The sequence below is a fragment of the Lissotriton vulgaris genome, chromosome 2_1 (assembly GCF_964263255.1).
Source record: "Lissotriton vulgaris chromosome 2_1, aLisVul1.2, whole genome shotgun sequence".
Lineage (NCBI taxonomy): Eukaryota > Metazoa > Chordata > Amphibia > Caudata > Salamandridae > Lissotriton > Lissotriton vulgaris.
Genome location: NC_141687.1, coordinates 1,318,167,770 through 1,318,188,338, shown reverse-complemented (window position 1 = coordinate 1,318,188,338; position 20,569 = coordinate 1,318,167,770). Strand labels below are relative to the sequence as shown.

The 20,569-nt window shown below is 42.3% G+C and overlaps 1 protein-coding gene across 1 annotated transcript in view; it reads left to right on the top strand.

Annotated features, from left to right (window-relative positions):
- ADCY5 (adenylate cyclase 5) overlaps window positions 1-20,569 on the top strand; it is a 1,577,350-nt gene that overhangs the window by 617,200 nt on the left and 939,581 nt on the right. The window contains exon 3 of the mRNA XM_086957077.1: window positions 8,575-8,696. Within this exon, the coding sequence (XP_086813203.1) occupies window positions 8,575-8,696 (122 nt within the window). The remainder of the gene's footprint in view (window positions 1-8,574; window positions 8,697-20,569) is intronic.

Sequence of the window (20,569 nt, the reverse complement as noted above, 5' to 3'; positions counted from 1 at the left end):
TACTTGGGACCGCCGCCGCTGTGAAACGGCGGTAAGACCACCAAGATCTAAATCAGGCCCTTAGTTCTGTCTGTAGAATAGTTGGTATGGGTGGGAAAGTCTGCTCCGCCAGCAGAGTTTACAGAGTTTTGTTGGTCCGCTTGGTGTGTGGAGTTGATTAAAAACTCAGCTGACCACCGCGTAGCAGAGTTTCCCAGCCCCAGCCTGCCTCCGTGTACTTGATATTAGACCTTTCCCTAGTTAAGAATGGACAAGAACATCTCTACATCATCCCTACAAACTCTCCTTACCTCATTATAACTTCCTCCAACCTAGCACATCCCAAAACAAGCTACTGCAGACCGGTCTACATACGGCTGGGCAATCACTTCCTGTGAGAAAGAGGAGGGCGAATAATGTGTCATACGGGGACAGGCCAGCTCAGCTGCTAGTGTACTGCTAATTCCGGACATATGGTTTCTGTAGGCAGCGCTGATATTGGGCTCTGTGGCATGCTGCTGCCGAATAGATCACCAGGCAACCCCTAAACTACACTGTTTCGCACCCCTCACTGCCCTGCTAGTGTCAACCCTGCCTCTGACTCTGTGCCCAGTGCCCAGCAGAGCCTGCCCTCCACGGAGCAGTGGACACCACCCAGCTGCTGGCGGCAAGCAGCAAAATTAGTCTTGTTCCTGTACACAATCCATAGTCCTTACCTGGTGCCCCGTGTGATGTTTCCCTCCCTCCTCACTGGAGTGGTACCATCCCAATCCCACCTTCCTTATCTACAAGTCGGCGTGGTTGCCCTTGGCCTCATCTTTCTTCTTGCCCGTCATGGACACTTCACAGCTAGTTGAGGACGTCCTGATCACGAACCCAAAGTTACCGGAACCTGGCCCCACATTGATCACCATCGGAACACCAAGGTGCCTCAGGACAACATGATCTGATCCGCCAACAACACCGCCTGCATGAACCCGTGCTGGTTCGGCTACATGGCGCTAGTCTGCTCTGTTATCGTAAGGATGCACTGTGAGCCTGAGATGCCTAGAGGGGAGGCACCAGACAGATAAGAGGCACCCACCAGATATTAGGTATGCAGTAGAAAGGCACTGGTCAGAAGAAATACATGGCAAAGGACTCAAGGCACCAGTCACAAAGGAGGCAGAGTGAGTGGTACAGCTGGGCAGGTAGATGGCATGGGACCAGGGGCACTGAGCACGCCTTGTCAGAAGGAAGACATATGACATATGGCGTAGTGCTAGACAGGGACAGAGGATTAGAAAACAGGAAAATTAAAAGGCGGAGGTACAAGGTAAAAATGACAGAGGCAGGGGTCAGAGCAGACATGAGTGGCACAGACAAAGTGTCAGAATCTAGACACGGGGTGCTGAAGAGGCACGGGGGAGGGTCGAGGCAGGACCCTTCTCTGACAAGAAGAAAATATTTCCAGTGTACTCCAACTGCTCAAAGAACTCTGTGGAATTGCAGAGTTTTTCAGTAACTCCGTGGAATTCCGCGTGGTGAAACTCAGCAAGTTCCACTCAGGCCTTTAGAATAGAGAAGACTGCATTGTTAGCCACTGCTAGTAATCTGAAAGTCTTTGACACCTCAATAGTTTTTTGCCTTTGATAATTGAACCCTAACTATTAACTAAACCTTTGGGTACCAGAAGCAATCTAACAGGAACTGAGGAACACTATGTAAATCTATCTTTTTAGGGGATGTGCAATGAATAATCACTGTCAAGTTGCATAGTTGCTTACTACTTGTTCTGCATTTATTGTTAAAGTGTTTGCAGGGTGTTAATATCCCTTCATTCACTGATATAAGTATTAAGCAAATGTACCATGTACAAAATGAGTAATTATACTTTTTAATTATGACTGATTGTCTCTAAATGCTGTACCGAGAGACTAAAGGAATGATTAAATCATGTGTGGAACAGGGTTTGATATTTACCAAACCCAGTAAATAACATTACCCTTGGTAAGGTATCTACTAGGTGTAGTAAAGAAGTACTTACAACACCCAGTAGGTACCCCCTCCCCCCAGGGTAATGTTATTTACTGAGTTTGGTAAATATCAAACCCTATTCCACACATGGTTTAATCATTGCTTTAGTCTCTCTCTATAGCATTTAGAGGCAATCACTCACTAAAATAGTTGCATTTGAAACAGGTTATAACCTGTAGAATCTGTATTTAACAGACTGAATTACTCATATTTTGCCTTGTTGTTTGGGTCTTTTACTTAAAGATTTTGACTGGTTTGCCTTTTTAAATCTAAAATCTGTCAGAGCAAACTGCAAGGCGGGGAGGTGTGTGATAATTATCAAACAGCTTTTTTTCCTCTATCTTTTTGATAAATTTAGCAACCTCATCTACCCCAGGTCCCAGTTTAGCTATAGAACTTTCTGCCCTATTTTGGTATGACCGAATAGTCTTCCAGCTGTAATTCCAATTCACCTGAAAGCATGGCCAAGGTGTAACAAAATATCACCCTGATTTACAAATGTGCTATCTTCCTGCTCTTATGAAGAAATTAATCAGTACCCATGGACTAAGGGAATGTGCAGACTCCCTATTAAAAGGAAGACCTAGGGACCCCTTGATGTGATTTTTGACCTTGGTGCAGATTTATCCAATCTTTTGACTTCATCTGTGAACTTCTTCCTTTGAAAACGATTCTGGGGATGCTAAATCATGTTGAATGGGGGCAATGATAATGGCATACATTATTCTCAGTAGGAACTGGGAGCATACATTTTCCATGTTCTTTGGTTTTGATCCTGGCCATTTATTGAACATATGGGATCAAAATATTGACATTGTTGACAACTAAATGTGCTAGGATAGTGCTTAGATTCTGTCCAGGATGTGATGTTTGGAATTATGATTCATGTGTTTGTGAAGCTAACTCTTACTACCAATTCAGTTGGTTCAGTGTGCCAGAGTTTTGGTTGACACTTAGCTTTGGGAATGAATCTTCCTGTGCATTCACTTTGTAGCCTCCTACCCCAGCTCGGGTACCTGTAAATGATCACATCACCCAAAGAGCTTAGTATGACATGTTTTTATTCATCAGTGTGTAAAGTTTAACTGAACATTCTATATTATGAATTCTATGACCAATGTCACAGTTCTACATAGTCCATCAGGAACCAAAAGGGTCCTGCCATCTGTAACTCACAAGATACTACATCTGCCCCTCTGTTAAATAAAAAAGTACCAGAAATGCAGATCTACATTTCACTACAGCTCTTCAATAAGTCATTTTGGTTCTCAAATCAGTCATCCAGATCTGTTCATAGGAGTCTGAGGAGATACCGATGAAGGGTCCATGACGGACATTAGAGACAAAGACATTAGTACAGTTATTGGGCTCTCTGAACTCTGAAGTGGATAAGTCTCACTCCTAAAATCTGGAATTAGTAAAGGCCGAGGCAGGTGCTTGAAATATGAAGAATCTCGTGTAATGGACTTTACAGGACTATGAGCAGTCACCATGCGTCCTTTACTGGTCACATCTTTCGGTGGATCATCATCAAAAGTAGCATTAGACTTGTGCTTCTGTTTCTGCCTTATGATCACTTGGTCTCCTCTGTTTAATACAGGGTTCCAAGCACAACAGCATCTTTCCACATAGATCTTCATGTGATGTTTATGAGAGGAGTCAGTACTGCAAAGTTTATCAATATCAATAAATCTGTCATTGGTCCATTTCTCTCCCAAACTTGAAGGTGGCAGGCCTTTCACCTGTGTTAGTATGTAGAGTTGACCTGTAGGCATGAGGCATAGACTGAAGAACTGATTTGATGTCAAGCTTTTCCAGTGCAGCACACTGGACTGTCTTCTTGAAGGATACTCCTAAATCTCTCAACCACACCATTTGCCTGTGTACAGAGAGGTGTGCTTTCTGATGCTCGCTATTTAAATTAGTGAGAAAGTCTTTAAATTCTCGACTATTGACAGGCGGGCCATTGTCAGATTTAAAACTCAAAGGAACATCCCACTTTGCAAAAATACGTTCTAGTCTCTCAATGACTCTGTTGTGAGTAGTGGACGCCAGCTCTTCCACTAGAGGAAAATGAGAATACACGTCAGCAATTGCTAGTAGATGAAGGGGTCCAAAGAAATCCATTGTAATCTTCTCCCATGCATGCTTTAGGAAATCAGACCTGTTCAATGGATGTGCGGTTGTCCTAGATGACAAACAGTTGAACAAAGGATACGCCTTTAACTCTTTTTCAACTCTTTAATCAAGACGGGGAAACCATACTCGGACCCTTAATGCTTGTTTCGTAGCAACAACCCCACGGTGTCTTTCATGGGCCAGTTCAATAACTTTTTATATTATACTCTTGGGTAAGACAATTCTTGACCCTCTTAAGATGGTGCCTTCTGGAGTAACTGAAAGTTCCTCCTGCACACTTTCTGGTATTCAAGGTCAACATGAAGAGGTTGAGCATATTTTGCCATGATTTGTCTGTAATAATGTCTGAATATTAGCAAATCCTTGTCAGTGCTCGTTACAGCAATGATTTGTTCTACTGACATGGCAGCAGGGGTACTTGATTTCACAATGAAATTAACAGAGGCATCAGCAGCTTTAGAAGTAGTGCCATGACAATGTATTGGGACACGTGAGAAGTAGTCAGCAGGGTTTTGATCTTTTCCTGGATGATGCACAATCGTATTATCATACTCCAGCAATCACAACCCCTATCTCTCAATGCAAAGTGCACCTTGGCTTTAGGATTGCTGAAAATGGTGAGCAATGCATGGTGGTCAGTGACATCTGTGAAATATTTTCCCAAGCTCACACTATAGCTCGGCTTTCTTTTTCATGCTGCAAATCAGCATGTTCTCTTGTTGACAAACTTCAGCTAGCATAAGCACCAATGTGTCATGGGGCATTGAGATGTTCAGTGTGCGGTGCAAGGATGACATGCAATTCCTCTGGACTTGCATCAGCCACAAACCCTGTCTGCGATTTCGTATCAAAATTGTCATTTAGGTGGCTTTCTCAATTGTGTGATTGATTTTCTTGCATTTTTGTTCACATTCACTTAACTATTTAAATGGGGCATTCCGTTTCATTAAATCTTGCAATGGGCTACTTACAGAGACAAAGTCACATACACACCTTGAACAGTCTATACTAAGGAAGGATGTCAGCATAGTTCCATTCTGTAGAAGAGAAATGGATAATTAGGCCTGTACTTTGCTTGGAGCAAAGTACAAGGTCTGGAGTCATTTCTCCATCAGAAAAGACATGGCCAAAAACCTTGAGTTTGGTTTGGTGAAACTCACTTTTTGCTGCATTTAAAGTGAGATCTGCATCAGCAACTGTATGGTACACTTATGTCAGAGCTTTATCATGTTCTTTTCGTGTGACCCTAAAAACTACTATATCATCACAGTAATTGAAAGCATGTGTGACTAGCTGTATTATGCAACAAATGACATCCTGAATCAGTTTGGGAGCTTATGACATTCCTAAACATAGCCTTTTATATTGAAACAAACCAACATGAGTGGAAAATGTAGTAATATACCTGCAAGTCGCTTCCAGTTCAAGCTGGTGATACCATTTGTTCAAATGAAGACAGGAAAAGCCTTTAGCTCCATTCAGCTGCGTAATCAAATCGGCAATGCGCTGACCTGGATGTTGATCTCTTTAAATCAAGCAAAAGCAGGTAGTTAGGACCAGGGCGAATTTTAAGACCAAGCTCCAATATGTTCCCTACAAGCATTCAACAACAATTATATCAGAGGGTCTAGTAGAAAAGTACGCACAATGTGTCCCAAAAAGGTAACCAGGACTACCTAAATATATGTGTATCCATCTAGGGTCATCCCCACAGTGGTCAGGAAGGATGCCCATCAGTCACCACACGGAACCGCCCTTCATCATTTGGGATTCCATCAAGACCACCACTAGGAGAGCCTGTCAACTTTCACGGTCGGGGGTCCAGGTGTAAAGAAGGAACTCCACCGCCGATCAGATAGGTCTAACTGTGGTCTTACTACTCAATTTATGAGGATCTTGACACACATAACAAGAGAGGGACTGATGTTGCAGTGCACGAAAAGTGTGAAAAAATGAAAAATAATGATTATAAAATTAGATGGGGGTACTAATAGTTTTATTCAGGTGCTACCCACCCTTCCAATGCTAAAAAGTAGTCAGTAACAGTCACTACAATATGGACTGCCTGGATGTTTCATAAGGTCGACATGCTTCAGCAATTAGTGACAAGTTCGTCATTGCTTTCTTCAGGACCGCATCTACTGATAGCTACTGCAAAACTGGTGATAATGAAAACAAGAATGTACTCAAAATCAAAAAACAGATACACTGGGATACACTTTTAGATTTCCCCTTAGCGGAAAAGCAATGGGAGCATTTAAGCAAGGATGTAGGGAAAATGAATTGCTCTATGTACCTAAGGGAGGCACACTACAACCTTATATATGATTGTTAACTATACCCTCAGAAACTACATAGGATCTTTCCCAATACGTCAGATTGGTGCTGGCGGGGATGTGGCCTGTTGGTTGATTTGAGGACAGGTTTGGTGGGGCTGCCCCTCAATACAGCCGTTCTGGAAAGAAAAACAAGAAGCACCAGCGAGGCTGTGGAGGGCATTGGCGCGCTTGGCGGCCATATTGGACGACACCAGAAAGGGCTTTGAATGTATATGGTCCCCCCTGTTGAGCTAATTGACGGAGGGACTTCCACTGACGGAGTGCGCCCCACGGCTTAGGGCCCTCAACCTGTCCCTTATTTAAGTCCACTGCAGCGAAATTAGCATTCTCTTTATTATTTGCCCCATGACATCATTGCTTTTTTAGTTTTTAGCTATGTTAAGTTTCCTTTTCAAGTTGCTCTCACTGGAGGGCGCATTACAGGACAGGTGTGGGATACTGAATGCAACACATTAAGATTGTAATGATGTTAAATTGGCTTTGCCATTGACCTTGTGAACAAGCTGAAACCCACATGTGAGATCAGTAACTCTTTGCTTATTTCAGTTAACCGTTGTATGTGCTCTGCATTTCTGTATAAGTTGCACAAGAAAATTCCTATAAACAGAATTTGACATAAATTAGGTTCTATTTTTCTTACCTACTGTGGAATTCTTTTGTGTGGTGTTTTTGCTGTTTTACTGTTTGAAGTGTTGCACAAATACTTTACACATTGCCTCTAAAGTTAAGCCTAACTGCTCTGTGCCGAGCTATCAGAGGGTGAGCACAGGTTAATTTAGGGTTTGCCTGTATGTTACCCTGACAAGGATTGTGGTTGTTGCTTGACTAGGGTTCATACGCCAGTCAACCTACAACCCAATTTCTAACAACATGGATTTGAGATTGCTGCAGGCAATGTTTGTGGTAATATCAGGGTTATCAACAGTGAAAACTGTCCCAGGAGACTATAAAGAAGGCCCACAAACAGCCAAAAGACGCCTCACACAGTAAGCTGTCAGGCTAGCCCTTCTGCTACTGCCTGATTGCCCTGTAGGCCAGTGTGACCCTCTACATGACTCCATAAGGGAATGTATTTTGAAAAGAGATAAAAATCTAAGGGTATGGGCTAAGGCACTGCCCTTATACGTGGAAGTTGATCAATTATCAGTTGTGCAAGTTTTATATGCTGGTCAACAAATGAAAAACATTCTTCTGTGCGTATGTATGCACTGATAATGGAGGTCCTGGAGAAAGGGGGTGGGACATGTTGAGTCTTTAACATTTAATTGAAAAGTCACATGTTATAACTGGCCCTGTATTGAATGTATAGCGCCATCACCTGGTATGGAAGGTGGGTATGATTAACGAATGGCCATATCGCTAAGCTTGTAGGGTGATTGCAGAGTAATGCCACAGGTGACTTCAGGACTAGACACCCAAAGCAGCCCTGGCAATTTTGTTAGACCGTCCCCTCCTGAGACGGGTGGGAGTTGCAGGTGTGAAGCAGGAGCGCAACACCCATTGGGCTCACCGGGCTTCAGCCCCCCCCCCCGTTGTGTGCGTCAGCGCGGGCTGATACGTCTTCGCGGGCTGGCGAGCATCTAATTGCAGCCGCATCCGAGTACTTAACAGGTCTTTAAACGACCATTAATTGTAAATGAGGCTTTTATTGTGTTCACCCATTCTTACAGCCACTCTGTGGTTGGAAGAATTAGCCCCCCCCCCCCGAAATATTTTTCAGCCCCCCCCCTCCGAAATTTGGCTCTAGTTGCCCGCCTGGTGTGAAGTACTGTTGCTTTTGTTAGCAGGGCCGATATTGCAGAACTGCTGCAAAACCGGCCCCCAGTAGCAAAACCAGCCCCTACTGCTACAAAACTGGCCCCCACCCTTCCAGCCTCCCGTGGAAATTCCCGATGCCCTCTACGGCCCGTCTGGCCATGGGGGAGTGTTCTCTCTAGGGAGAGCATGAATATATCACTATACGTAGCTTCCTATCTGGGGGTATATCCATTTTTTCACATCTCCCTCATCTAGAATGACAGCTGAGTTCTCCTGAGTGAAGCGCGGAGTGTGTTAACTAGGCGGCAGGTGTTTTAATTGCTTTGTCTCTTTGACTCCACAGGAGCGCCTCCTGCTCTCTGTACTTCCTCGACATGTTGCCATGGAGATGAAAGCCGACATTAATGCCAAACAAGAGGATATGATGTTTCATAAGATTTACATTCAGAAACATGACAACGTGAGGTAAGAAACTATTGCCTAAGCATTGCACACTGTGGTGGGGAGTGGCGTGCCGACACTGTGGTTAGAATTAATTGTCAACACCAGGGGTGTACAACCTATGTCCAGAAAGTCCGGATCCTTGTAAGATATTCAGGAGATCCAGATAAATGTAATTGTGTGCACAATGCATTAAATTGGTGCTGATTTACATATTCAATGACTTTCCTGAAAATGTGATATAGATCCGATTTCTTCTGGTCCTGTGTCGGCTCCCTCCAGTTACACTTTGCACGAAGATGGAGGGAAAATATGTGCACCATTTACACTTTGTTTGGAATCCTTGTTAAAATATCCAAACTTAAAGTAAGTGCTCTGTGATCCCATTCTCCATTTTTCTTCTTGAGTTGTATGAATGACAAAGCACCAGGAGCATCATGCAACAATTCTTGTTGAAAGTTGGATCTTTGAAAATAGTGACCGCATCTTGTTATTCTGAAGTCTACAAGAGTTTTATCCGGTCACATGTTGCACTGATTTGCAAAAGGTGGTCTCTTAAATAATTTTCTACAATACTAGATCAGTAAACGATTGTTCTGCTGAGACTATTTAACATTTTTTAGTTTATTGAGTCTCTTGCAATAGAAGAAATTTGAATTCTGAATGCTACTAATCTTAAATATTTAGTGTAAGGGTTCAATTGTTGGGTATCCTGAGGTCTCTGAGTATGGCTGGTCTTATGCATAGCTGCAAAGTTTTGAAGTAATCCTTCCATCACAGTATATTCATGGCAATAGTCGGTCTATTGGCAGCTTTGTTTATCATAACCAAATCCCTATTTGCTGTTGGCCAAATGTGACTATTCATGAAATTGTCAGTTTCTGGCTGCACTCATTCTTATTAAATAAAGTCACTGTATTTCCAGAAAATGGTGTCTACACCCCACTCTTTGTTGCCATCCACTGCATTTTTTTTAATTTCATCTCCAAAGGAAGGGAGCAGGAAAGGCACGACTCGTATCCCAGGTTACCACTGTTCTGCACAAGACTACAGTTTTGCGCTCGTATACTGAGATTCTGTCTAACCTTGATTATTGCATGTTTTTTAATGGCCAATATCAATAAATAATATATCTTAAAGAATATATATTGAAGCTCTGTACTTGACTGCTCTTCATTTTATTACCAGAACCAGCGGCCTCCTCCAAATTAATCACCCTCTTCTATATGCCATTGTGACTCCTCAAATCTTCATGAGCATTCAAATACACTAGACTTTTGACTATCAAATCCTATGGAGATTAAGCATGAGCGTGAAATCCGTTACGCTCGCGGATTTTGCGGATTTTTGGGAAATCCGCAATCCGCGAATTTTGTGGATTTCCCGCAAAATCCGCAAAAAAAAATCCGCGAACGTAACGGGTTCAAAAGTTGAACCCACACTCATTTAACTATTTTACAAAGGCGCCAGCAAGCTGCCAGCGCCGTTGTAAAATAGTTACAAAGTTAGCTTGCACAGGAACCACTAGATAAAACGAAGCAGGTGCTTCCTGTGCAAGCTAACTTTGTAACTATTTTACAACGGCGCTGGCAGCTTGCTGGCGCCATTGTAAAATAGTTACAGGGCAGCACAGCCTTACAGGTCACTCAAGGGACCCCTGCGCCCTTCAGGGCGATTGCATAGTAACACACACATGGTCGCTCGAACTAGTTAATGCTCAAATTCAGTGACTCATTCATTAGCCCAAAAACAATCATGTGCCTCTTCTCAAATGTACCGCGGAAAATCAGCTGTGATGCTGGATAGAGGCCTTTGCATCCTTGACTTTCACAAGCGCAATACCCGTGCTGTTCCTGTGACCAGGAGCTTCTTTTTCTTCATCTGCTGAACCGATCTTTCTCTGACCTTTTATACATACAAGAGGCATGTGAACTCGCATGGAAGCACCCCCCCCCCACCACAAAATCCGCAAATCATGGTCGCTCGAACTAGTTAATGCTCAAATTCAGTGACTCATTCATTAGCCCAAAAACAATCATGATCGTCTTCGAGGCTGGACAGGTGTGCCTCTTCGCAAATCTACCGTGGAAAATCAGCTGTGATGCTGGGTAGAGGCCTTTGCATCCTTGACTTTCATGAGCGCAATCCCCGTGCTGTTCCTGTGACCAGGAGCTTCTTTCTCTTCGTGTTCGCACGGGTTGCTGCAAGTTCGCACGCGTTTTGTACAATTTCGCAATTTGCGAAATTGTACAAAACCCTCGCGAACTTGCAGAAACCCGTGCAAACATAAAAAAAAAAAAATCCGCGAGAATTCTTGGATTTTGCGGATTGCGAGTTCGCAAAATCCACGAACGCGAGATCCGCAAAATTCGCCCATGCTTAATGGAGATTTGAAAGCATACTGTTACAAGTTAACATAGTAAGGTAAATTTGACCTATACATATCGCAGTCTCTACTCCGTTGCGTTTTCCATTGCTCTGCACTAATTTACACATGCTTCTGGTGTTTGTTTTCTTTACCAAAGAACGCATTCCACATATCATGTTGGCACATTCTCTCTTGCATTGCATCTCTTGTAGTGGGTGCTATGGGTACATCCCCCCACCTCCTTCATTGGTTCTAAAGTTATTTACCCCTCTCTACCCCACAAAGTGGAAGACCACCTCTAGCATCTATACTTGCCTCTTCAGTAAGATAACATTTCAATCACATTTTGCTACTCCTTTCTTAAAGTGGGACAAGACAAATCCCATTTGTAAAGGACTCCGCTACCACAAACCTCCTCAGCACACTTCTGACAACTTTGGTAACATCCTATAGAAGACCTCAGTCTTTATGATTGGTGGAAGGCATCATACGATCAGGCTATTGATTCAGTGATTGATTTGGTATTTTTGGGCGACTTCTGTTCCATGGCAGCTGATCTCCATCGACTGTTTATGAAGAAATGATATATACGTATTGTATATGTTTTGTACTTTCATGTAGTTTGTTTGAATGGGTCTTCAGGCAGCAATGTCACTGCGTGGTGGTGTGGCATGCAGGTGCAATGAAATGAGGCACAGGGGTTCTGGTAGAATGTTGGGAGCAGACTGTGGTAGGGTTGACAGTTGGTGAGGACCTTTGCTAAGGTAACCACTCATCAATAAAAGTTGCTCTCTTCTGAAAGGAGTGTGGCTATTTATTTTCTGGTGGACACCTCTGCTGCATTTAGTTGTCTGAGAGTCTATACTAAAATGGCACCTGTCTCCTCTTCACGCCTTCTCAAACCATAAGATGTGTCTGTTGGGTGATCATTACTTTTACAGCCTTCTAACACAATGCCTTCCTGTGTTTCATGCACTCTGTCTGCATCCTTACTCACAGACCTTTCAAGAACTGGGCCTGATTTATTAAAGGCAGGAATGGAAACAAATGAATGCCCACTGTACTGATATACATTCTAGACGTTCTGATTGATACAATTCTGAAAAAGCATACATAGCTTTGCCAGTGGTCCACGATGTATTGTCGGCAATTTTTTTAACTTTCTGAAATATCACCAGGATTGAATGTTTACTGTCCCTTTTTCGGGGGTATAAGATGTGGTATACTTCCCATTAATATGTCTTACAAAGGCTAGGCGCAAAACAACAATTGATGGACAGAATGTAGAACAATGTCATACATTCACCCCAGTACAGAGATCTGGGCCTAAATCCATCATTGTTTTGCACTCCACACCACCCCAGTTCAGACATGGCCATATGCTAATCAGCCTTGGCTCTGTGCCTCATGGGAACAGTCCAGCCCGAACTGCCAAGCCATGTATTTCCTGGACCGGAATCAAGCATCCTAGGACCGGTTTCTGGCTATCAGCCGTCTTCAGCCAGGATAGCTTGACTCCAGTGGTGTGGAGAGCATGGGACTCACGTCTGAGCATACCCATCCCACTCGGGGTGACAAATGCAAAACAACAATTGATGGACAGAATGTAGAACAATGTCATACATTCACCACAGTACAGAGATCTGGGCCTAAATCCATAGTTTTTTTGCACTCCACACCACCCCAGTTCAGACATGGCCATATGCAAATCCGCCTTGACCCTGTGCCTCATGGGAATGTTGTATTTCTATCTAGGACCCTAATTCGATATTCCCGATTCATGCCCTTGTGTGGTTATAATAAATAGTATCCTTATAAAGGCATAAGAATCAGATCCATATTTAGTAAATAGCCCATGCAGTCCAAAGCACGGCAAGGCTACTCCCATAGACTTCTAGAAAGCACAACGCGTTCTTTAAACAAACCAAGCCTTCAGCAGCCCGGGAAATCCCCTCCTGCTTCTGTTTTGATTTACATAAGAACTCCTGGAGTCCAGAAAGAACTGTTAGTTCTTAGTGACGTCTTATGTCCAACCTTACGTCAAACCCGGCACCTTTCAGGTATAAATATACCAACGTTGCCTTAAGCAAACACACGGTGGTGTAGAGCAGAGCGGTTATCTACTTATCCGGAGCCCAGCTGATGCGAGAGCCGAAGGAAACGGCCCCTCCCTTTTTGACGCGCTGGAGAACCTGCCTTTTCTCATGCTGAGAAAATCCAGCTCCAGGCTTCCCAAGTTGCCCTCGCGGGTTGCTGGGAGATCGAGTCCTGAAACGCAAGATACAAGACCTCCTTCATTCTAGAACCAAGGTACGGAACTGATTAAAACCTTGGAGAGAATTCTTGATTCCAATACTTGGCAAAAAACCCAACTTAACTTAAAAACTGCAACTTACTTACTCCTTCCCATGTATTAGGCTTAGGTCAGGTACACTGGGGTAGGCGTATCTTAGAAGCACCAGTTGAGTTTGTTAGTCAATGTTTTTATGTATGTATATATTTTATCCGTTTTAAAGTATCATATGGCTAAGAAACCATATCAATGCTTTTACAGTATTATTTCATAATACTACTTTTACTGTATGCACTTTACTTTATGATGAGTATTGCAATTATGGCAATTCATTTCTCTTGCATGAGAAAGAAGACTGCTCAATAAAATAACACATTTTTTATTGAAAACGCCCATCTCTCTATTTCTCTGCACTCTGGTGAAACTAAGCATGCACGGTTGACAGAGTGAAATAGCTGCCTATTGTTTTCACACGACTCTAGAGATACACTCTTTATTCTGATGGAGCAAAGTTGTCATGTTTATGCGGTTGTCAGAAACTGAATCCCTTCTTGTCTAATCAGGGAAGTTTACTCCTCCCTGTTCATTCAAGAAAGTTTCTAGTGACCTCTGAGCTAGCTGGCAAACCTAAATTAAGTTTAACATAGTCTGTAGAGGCCTAGATGACCTCAGTCCTACGTCTACACTGCTGTTTATGTTATTCCAATGCGCAGAGCCTATTGGGAAAATAGGAACTACACTACATGGCGCCCAACGATTGGTAAGGCGATAATCTAACGCAAGACACTAGAGAAACTCAGTCGTGCTTTTCACACAGACCCCTTTTTCCCGTAAAAACTCCAATAGACGTCTGGAGTGGGTGAAAGTTCAATATCCGCCAGAACTTAGTAGGATGAGAATCCTATGTATTAGTTTTTGGTATAGTCAATGTTGAAGGATACAGTGTTCCAAAATATTGTGCACCTAATCTTTGTTTCCTTGAAACTCGATCTGCAACAAAAATCTTTCAGTCAGTAAAATGGCAGAAAGTGACAAAGAGAGGGAGCAAGCTAGACTAGCAGCTCAACTCATAGCGGACGACACACTTCTCCAAAACACAGACCCGGATGCAATACTCATCCCGGTCAATATAACTATAAAACTTATAGAAAATGGATTAACATCAAGAGGTGGTACAGTAGTATTTGTGGTAGAGGCACATGAGTTTCGGCAGACAGAAGTATTCCATACCTGGATAAACTTTCCAGCAGCAAATCCTGTAACACATGAGTTCCACTACTACAAAATAGCGGAAGCTCCAGAGGAATACTCTCCTTTCGAGGAAGTTGAAATTCCACTAACATATCAAGAGCACCTGCTCTTATTTAAAGGCGCCCTAAAACATCAAAATCACATCAGCCGGCTCGGTCCACTAGGTAGACCAGGAGCCACGTGGCAGGTTCTAGCCAGCTACTCACCACACCCAGACATTGAAGCAATGTCAGCCATAGAACTTTTAGTTCAGTTAAAGCAACTAATTAAAATACATAGACAATTGGTCCAATATGTCATGCGGACTTCAACAGTCCAACCTGCAATTAAACTTCCACAAAATACCCCTCATCAGGAGAACACAAACAAGATTACCCCACAGAACATACAATCGTGTCTTGGTAAAACACCCGCAAAACGGGAACAAATTCCATTCTGGTTAGCTCAAAAAATCACCCAGATAGAGGCAGTATTTCCTGATACTACCCCACACGAAAAACACAGAATTCTGACTATCTGCCTCCCAATGGGGATCGCACCACATGTGGAGGACTGTGACACTTGAGGTACAGTCTTTGCTTCAATATACACAAAAACATGTGGTGTTCCGTCTATGGCGGTTATACCAGATGTCCTAAGACAGATTCAAAATGAATACAGTCCAGAACCTGCTTTAACTCTGGGTATGAAATTACTGAAGGACTTTAAACAGGTCTCGGCTATATTATTAGCGAACATAAAAGGAGAAGCAGCATGTGTGGCAATCCGCCAGAAATTGAAGGAGACAGATATAGGAGACCAACCATTTGAGCTTGCTAAAATCATAGAAAAATCCTATGAAGAATTAGGAAGAGATAGTTTGGGTGGGAAACCGGTAAAACCCCAACTAATTGAAAATCCTGAAAAGACCTATATTAAAAATAATCTAAATACTCCAAAAAAGAGCTGGGATGGTACTAAACAATCCACTCCCAGGGAAAAACAATTCGAGTCCATAGGAAGGTCTCCCCAACGGAGGAATAAATCACCCGGTTGGAAGAGACAAATTTCCCCAAAGGGAACCCTCTGAAAAAAGATATAATATTAGAGATAGGGATAAAATAAGAAAATCTGACAGATATCAAGACATTGATACACGTCCCTCTCGATCCTTCTCACTCAATCCTTCTCGATCTTCCTCACAGAAATCGGAAAGAAGAAGACGGTCAGAACACAAGGAAGAGCACGTCAAGTCCAAAGACAAAGAACCTGCTCATCCAAGTAAAAAATCACAATTTCCCAGAAAGAAGGTAGCAAGTATAAAAAAAAACATGCCGAGGATTCTGAGGACATAACTGAAAAACGGAGAGTGGGCCCAGACAATGCTAGACAGTGCAGCAGAAGTGACCATAACTCGCAAGATCCTGATGAATCTTCTGGAGACAGTGGACACGAATTAAAACATTCAGGTGGAAACTGCAGACACACGAGTTAGTGTGCCCCATAAACTATATGAAATAACATTGCGTATAGAGGGAGATATAACTAGGAAAATAAAAGGTCTCTTTTGGGAGAATCTTTCTAAAGGCTATGACATCCTGTTAGCTAAAAAAGACTGGCCACCAGAGTTTGTCAGGGAGTGCCCTCATGGCGAAGAAATGATTATTACTGTGGTTGTGTATGCGGAGCCCCGCAAATACATCCCCTGGTGAGGCACACCAATATGGATCACGCGAAAGTGCTTCTGCTTTCGTTTGTAAATCTTTGTTTATTTCATTTCCATTGTTTTATACATAATTGACTTCGATATTTAACAGCATATCAGTAGACGACAAATGTTGTAACCCGTTAACATTTGAACATTGACCTCCAATGCATTTCGGGCTTAGGTGCCCTTGGTCACGGAGAGCTGAGGAGGAAGCAGAGAGGAGCGACAGTGAGGGAATGTATCGCAGTTGGGAAGGTCGGGGGGGTCTATTAAAGTGCTATGGTGTGTGGGCTAATGAGATAAGTTACTAGTGCACGGAGCTACGGTGAAGGGTGGGGTATGTGATGGGAATGTTACCGCCAGTGAAAAGATCAAAATATAAATATCTAAACCTTAGTTTCTCAAAGTCTTACTTCAAAGTTACGCGTGGCGTCCTGAGACATTCTCAGTCAGTCATCCATTTGCTGTCTCAAACGCGTGTGAGACAACCTGCTTAATGATTACATGGACAGTGATGACGGACTAGCGCCCGAATGTAGCGGGGGCCATTTTGAAGTGGTGAAAGCTACAGGGAAACCGTGTAGTGTTAGGTGGATACTACGTACACAAAGAGATAAACAGATAAACAAAGGTAAAAAAGTGTGAATGAAACTGAAATAAGGAGGAAGGTGAGGCAGCAGAATAGTACAATATAGGTGATGTTACAGGTAGCAGCTAAATTCTGTACGATCATTGAGCCCATGGGGCTTAAGAGTTTGCAGGAGGTAAATCCATTCAAGTTCTCTCTTGAGTAACAGTTTGGTATTGTCTATGCCTTCTCTCTTGGGCACAATCTCTAGGACCATGAATTTTAATTGGGCGATGGTATGGCGTGCTCCCATAAAGTGAAAGGCGATGCTGGATTTTTCAGTTTTAAGTCTAATATTAGACTTGTGTTCATTAAGTCGGGTTTTGATTTTACGTTCAGTCTTCCCTATATATAGTTTGCCACATGGGCATTTGAGGGCGTAAATCAAGTTGGTGGAATCGCAGGTGGCATCTACATGGAGTTTGATATTGTGTCCTTTCATGGGGTGTTGTATTTCATTGCCCCTAATTACACTGTTGCAGTGGCCGCAGTTCAAACAGGGTTGAGTGCCGCGGTGTCGTTTGGGTGACTCAGTGGGCTTAGCCAATATTTCTTTGATGTTTCGGCTCCTGGTGTGAGCAAATATTGGTGGCTCATTGAAGATGCCTTGGAAGTCGGGTTCATTTTGCAGTATTGGCCAGTGCTTCCAAATAATCTTTTTGTACGCTGCACTCGCAGTGGAAAATTTAGACACAAGGACCATGCGTTGCTCTGTATTTTTGTGAGTCTTAGCCAGGCAGTCCTGTCTGGATATGTTGGCGACACGGGATTGTGCATCTTGCAGGACAGTCTCTGGGTAGCCACGTGCCCGGAATCTGTCTGACATTTCCATCATCCGTTTGTGGACCATTGTCTCATCAGATACGATGCGCTTGACGCGCAGCATTTGAGAGTACGGGAGATGTTTTTTCAGGGAGCCTTGGTGGAAGCTGGTAAAGTGGAGAGCATTATTTCGGTCTGTGCTCTTTCTGTGAAGATCCGTGACTATTTCGTCAGCAGTATTCTTAATGTGGACATCTAGAAAGGCGATGTCAGTTTCACTGATTTGCCACGTGAGTTTGATCCGCGGATCTTTGGTGTTAGTCTCCATCAGGAGGTTGTGGAGAGATTCTTTGGTGTCTGCCCATAGGAAAAATAGGTCATCAATGTACCGTAAGAATAGTTTCGTGTGTTTTAGAAAACTAGGGTTAGTGTACAGGTATTTCGTTTCAAAATTCTCCATGTAGGTATTGGCGTAGGACGGGGCGGCACAGTTTCCCATCGCCATTCCAGAGAGTTGCAAAAACCACTGATTGTCGACTTTAAAGTAGCTGTGATATAGGGTAAATATCATTAATTCCATCAGGAACGTTTGCATGTCAGGATGAATGTGGCTTTTGAGTAGGGTCTGTTCTATTGCTTCGATGCCCCCCGCATGGGGTATTGATGTGTATAGTGAACTCACATCAGCTGTGCAGAACACTAGAGGTTCATGGCAGGAGGTTTGGATGCAGGATAATTTCGTGAGGAACTCTGTAGTGTCTTTGATGTGACTCAATGATTGAGTAACTAGAGGTTGTAGGTATTTGTCTAAAAATGTACCTGTGGTTTCATGGATCGATAGTTTGGCATTGGATTTTAGCTACCATATTCCCGGGCTCTATTATAATCAAAGCACTTAATGCGATCTCAGCTATTCACATTTATTTTTAATCGCAACCAAATAACTAAGGAATACGCTAGATGGGGAAGGAAGGAGTTTCGAGCAAAAGCACAAGTATCAAGATATAATAGTATGCTGACGAAAAAATATTGGTCCCAATATTCTATAGTTAAATCTATGAGTATACAGAAATGTATTTGACTTTAGCCATGCCATTTTGCACAGACACGTGTTATCCTATTTTCTCTTGAATTTGTGCCCTCAGCTGTTAATAGGCTGGCATAGATCCTCTAAACTACCAACCTGCGCATGTAATACGGTTAGTGTATTGGATACTTTACATGCAGTTTTTATCTGTCATAAATATGCATCATACGACATAAGTATATTCGCCCACTCGTTGTAAATATGGATTTTCAACAAGCCCAGGCAGCACTGCTTTACCTGCAGGTTTTATCTAATGGAACGGTCTGCTTTTATGTACAAAGGTTTTTAGCTGAGGGTTTTCACTCTGAAAGGTGATATGAGATTTAACATTCTTTACGCTTGTATTTATCAGTGTATTTTATGTTTTCTGTACTATTATGATTTACTGTGCTTAAATAGAATACAGTTTTTTTGGGATTTGATTTGACTCAAGGATGATCATTGTGTACTGTTTCTAAATCCCTGTTAGCAGTGTAGCTGATAAGAGTTAAGCTCCTAGGAAACCAGACAATAGCAATTTGAAACAAGTATCTGTTCTTTTAAATGTTCTTGCTCTTTTTTCAAAATGGAATGTTTTTATGGTGATTTTAGAATTTTATGAATATTTATTTAGGGCCTTTTTAAATGTACCTGCATGCGTTTATAGTATTGCTATAAATGTGTGTTGTATCCTGTTGATGGATTTAATGATCCAACCAGAGAATAAAGAAGGAGGCATCTTCCAGTGTTTTTGAGAAGTACTGTGATATCCCTCACAGGATGGTCCTTTTAAATATGATTACAGAAATAAACAATTTTAATACTCTTTTTTTCCCCCTAAATATAAGGTCTCCTATTATACATCAGCGTTGAATTAACAGTTGTCTTATTGAGCTCGTTTTGTTCAGCCTGTTAACTTAGTTTGATTACTTCTGCTGATGCTGTTTAACGTGTGATGTTAATTTTAACCTTTGTGTGGACATTATAATGCTGGGTGGATGCCTCAGTGAGTTGAAGGTTTGCATTCCTTCTGAGCTTGGTAGCTTGAGAACCATACATTGAGTGATAATGAAATGTACAGCGCTTAGAAATGGTAGATATGCGGTATTTAGAAAACAAAAAATATAATCCACATTATCATTATTGTTGTCATTATCTAAGCTCACAAAATAATACTTTGTTTTTGTATTGTACCTCATAGGACACAATTGATTATCGCTGCATGCAGTGAATAATTATTACACAATTCAACGCTACTCAGTATGCAGATCTCATAAGTTTTTTTAAAAATTTTTTTTACTCATAAGAGTTTTTGACTTAAATGCCTTTCCAAGACTCAGACGTGTATCTTACATTATGCAGCTGATGTCAATAGCAAGAGTTTTTTTTATTTTATCTTTTTACTCATAAGAAGTTTTGACTTAAATGCCTTTCCAAGACTCAAACTTGTATCTTACATTATGCAGCTGATGTCAATAGCAAGCGTTTTGCTCACTGAGCCATTTTGCTGACACTCAGAAAAATCACACATTTTGTTCATGGGCAGAATGCCCACACATCACACATTGAGAATACCTGTGAATCTCCTTTCTTAACACGAGTGTATATAAAAATCACCTGGCAGCAAAGCGGTGTACAGAAATGGACGCAACAGAAATGTTTTCCTATTTGCCCGTGCAGAATGAAACTGGCAGAGGAGTTGCCAACCACACAAAATCCGAATGAAGGGAAACATACTTCTGTTGCTTCACAACAAAGAATCTTGTGCGACTGCCCTGCATGCCTCATCACCAAGTCGGAACAAATCGGCAATTTCACTTGGAAATGGTTCCGCTGTGCCTA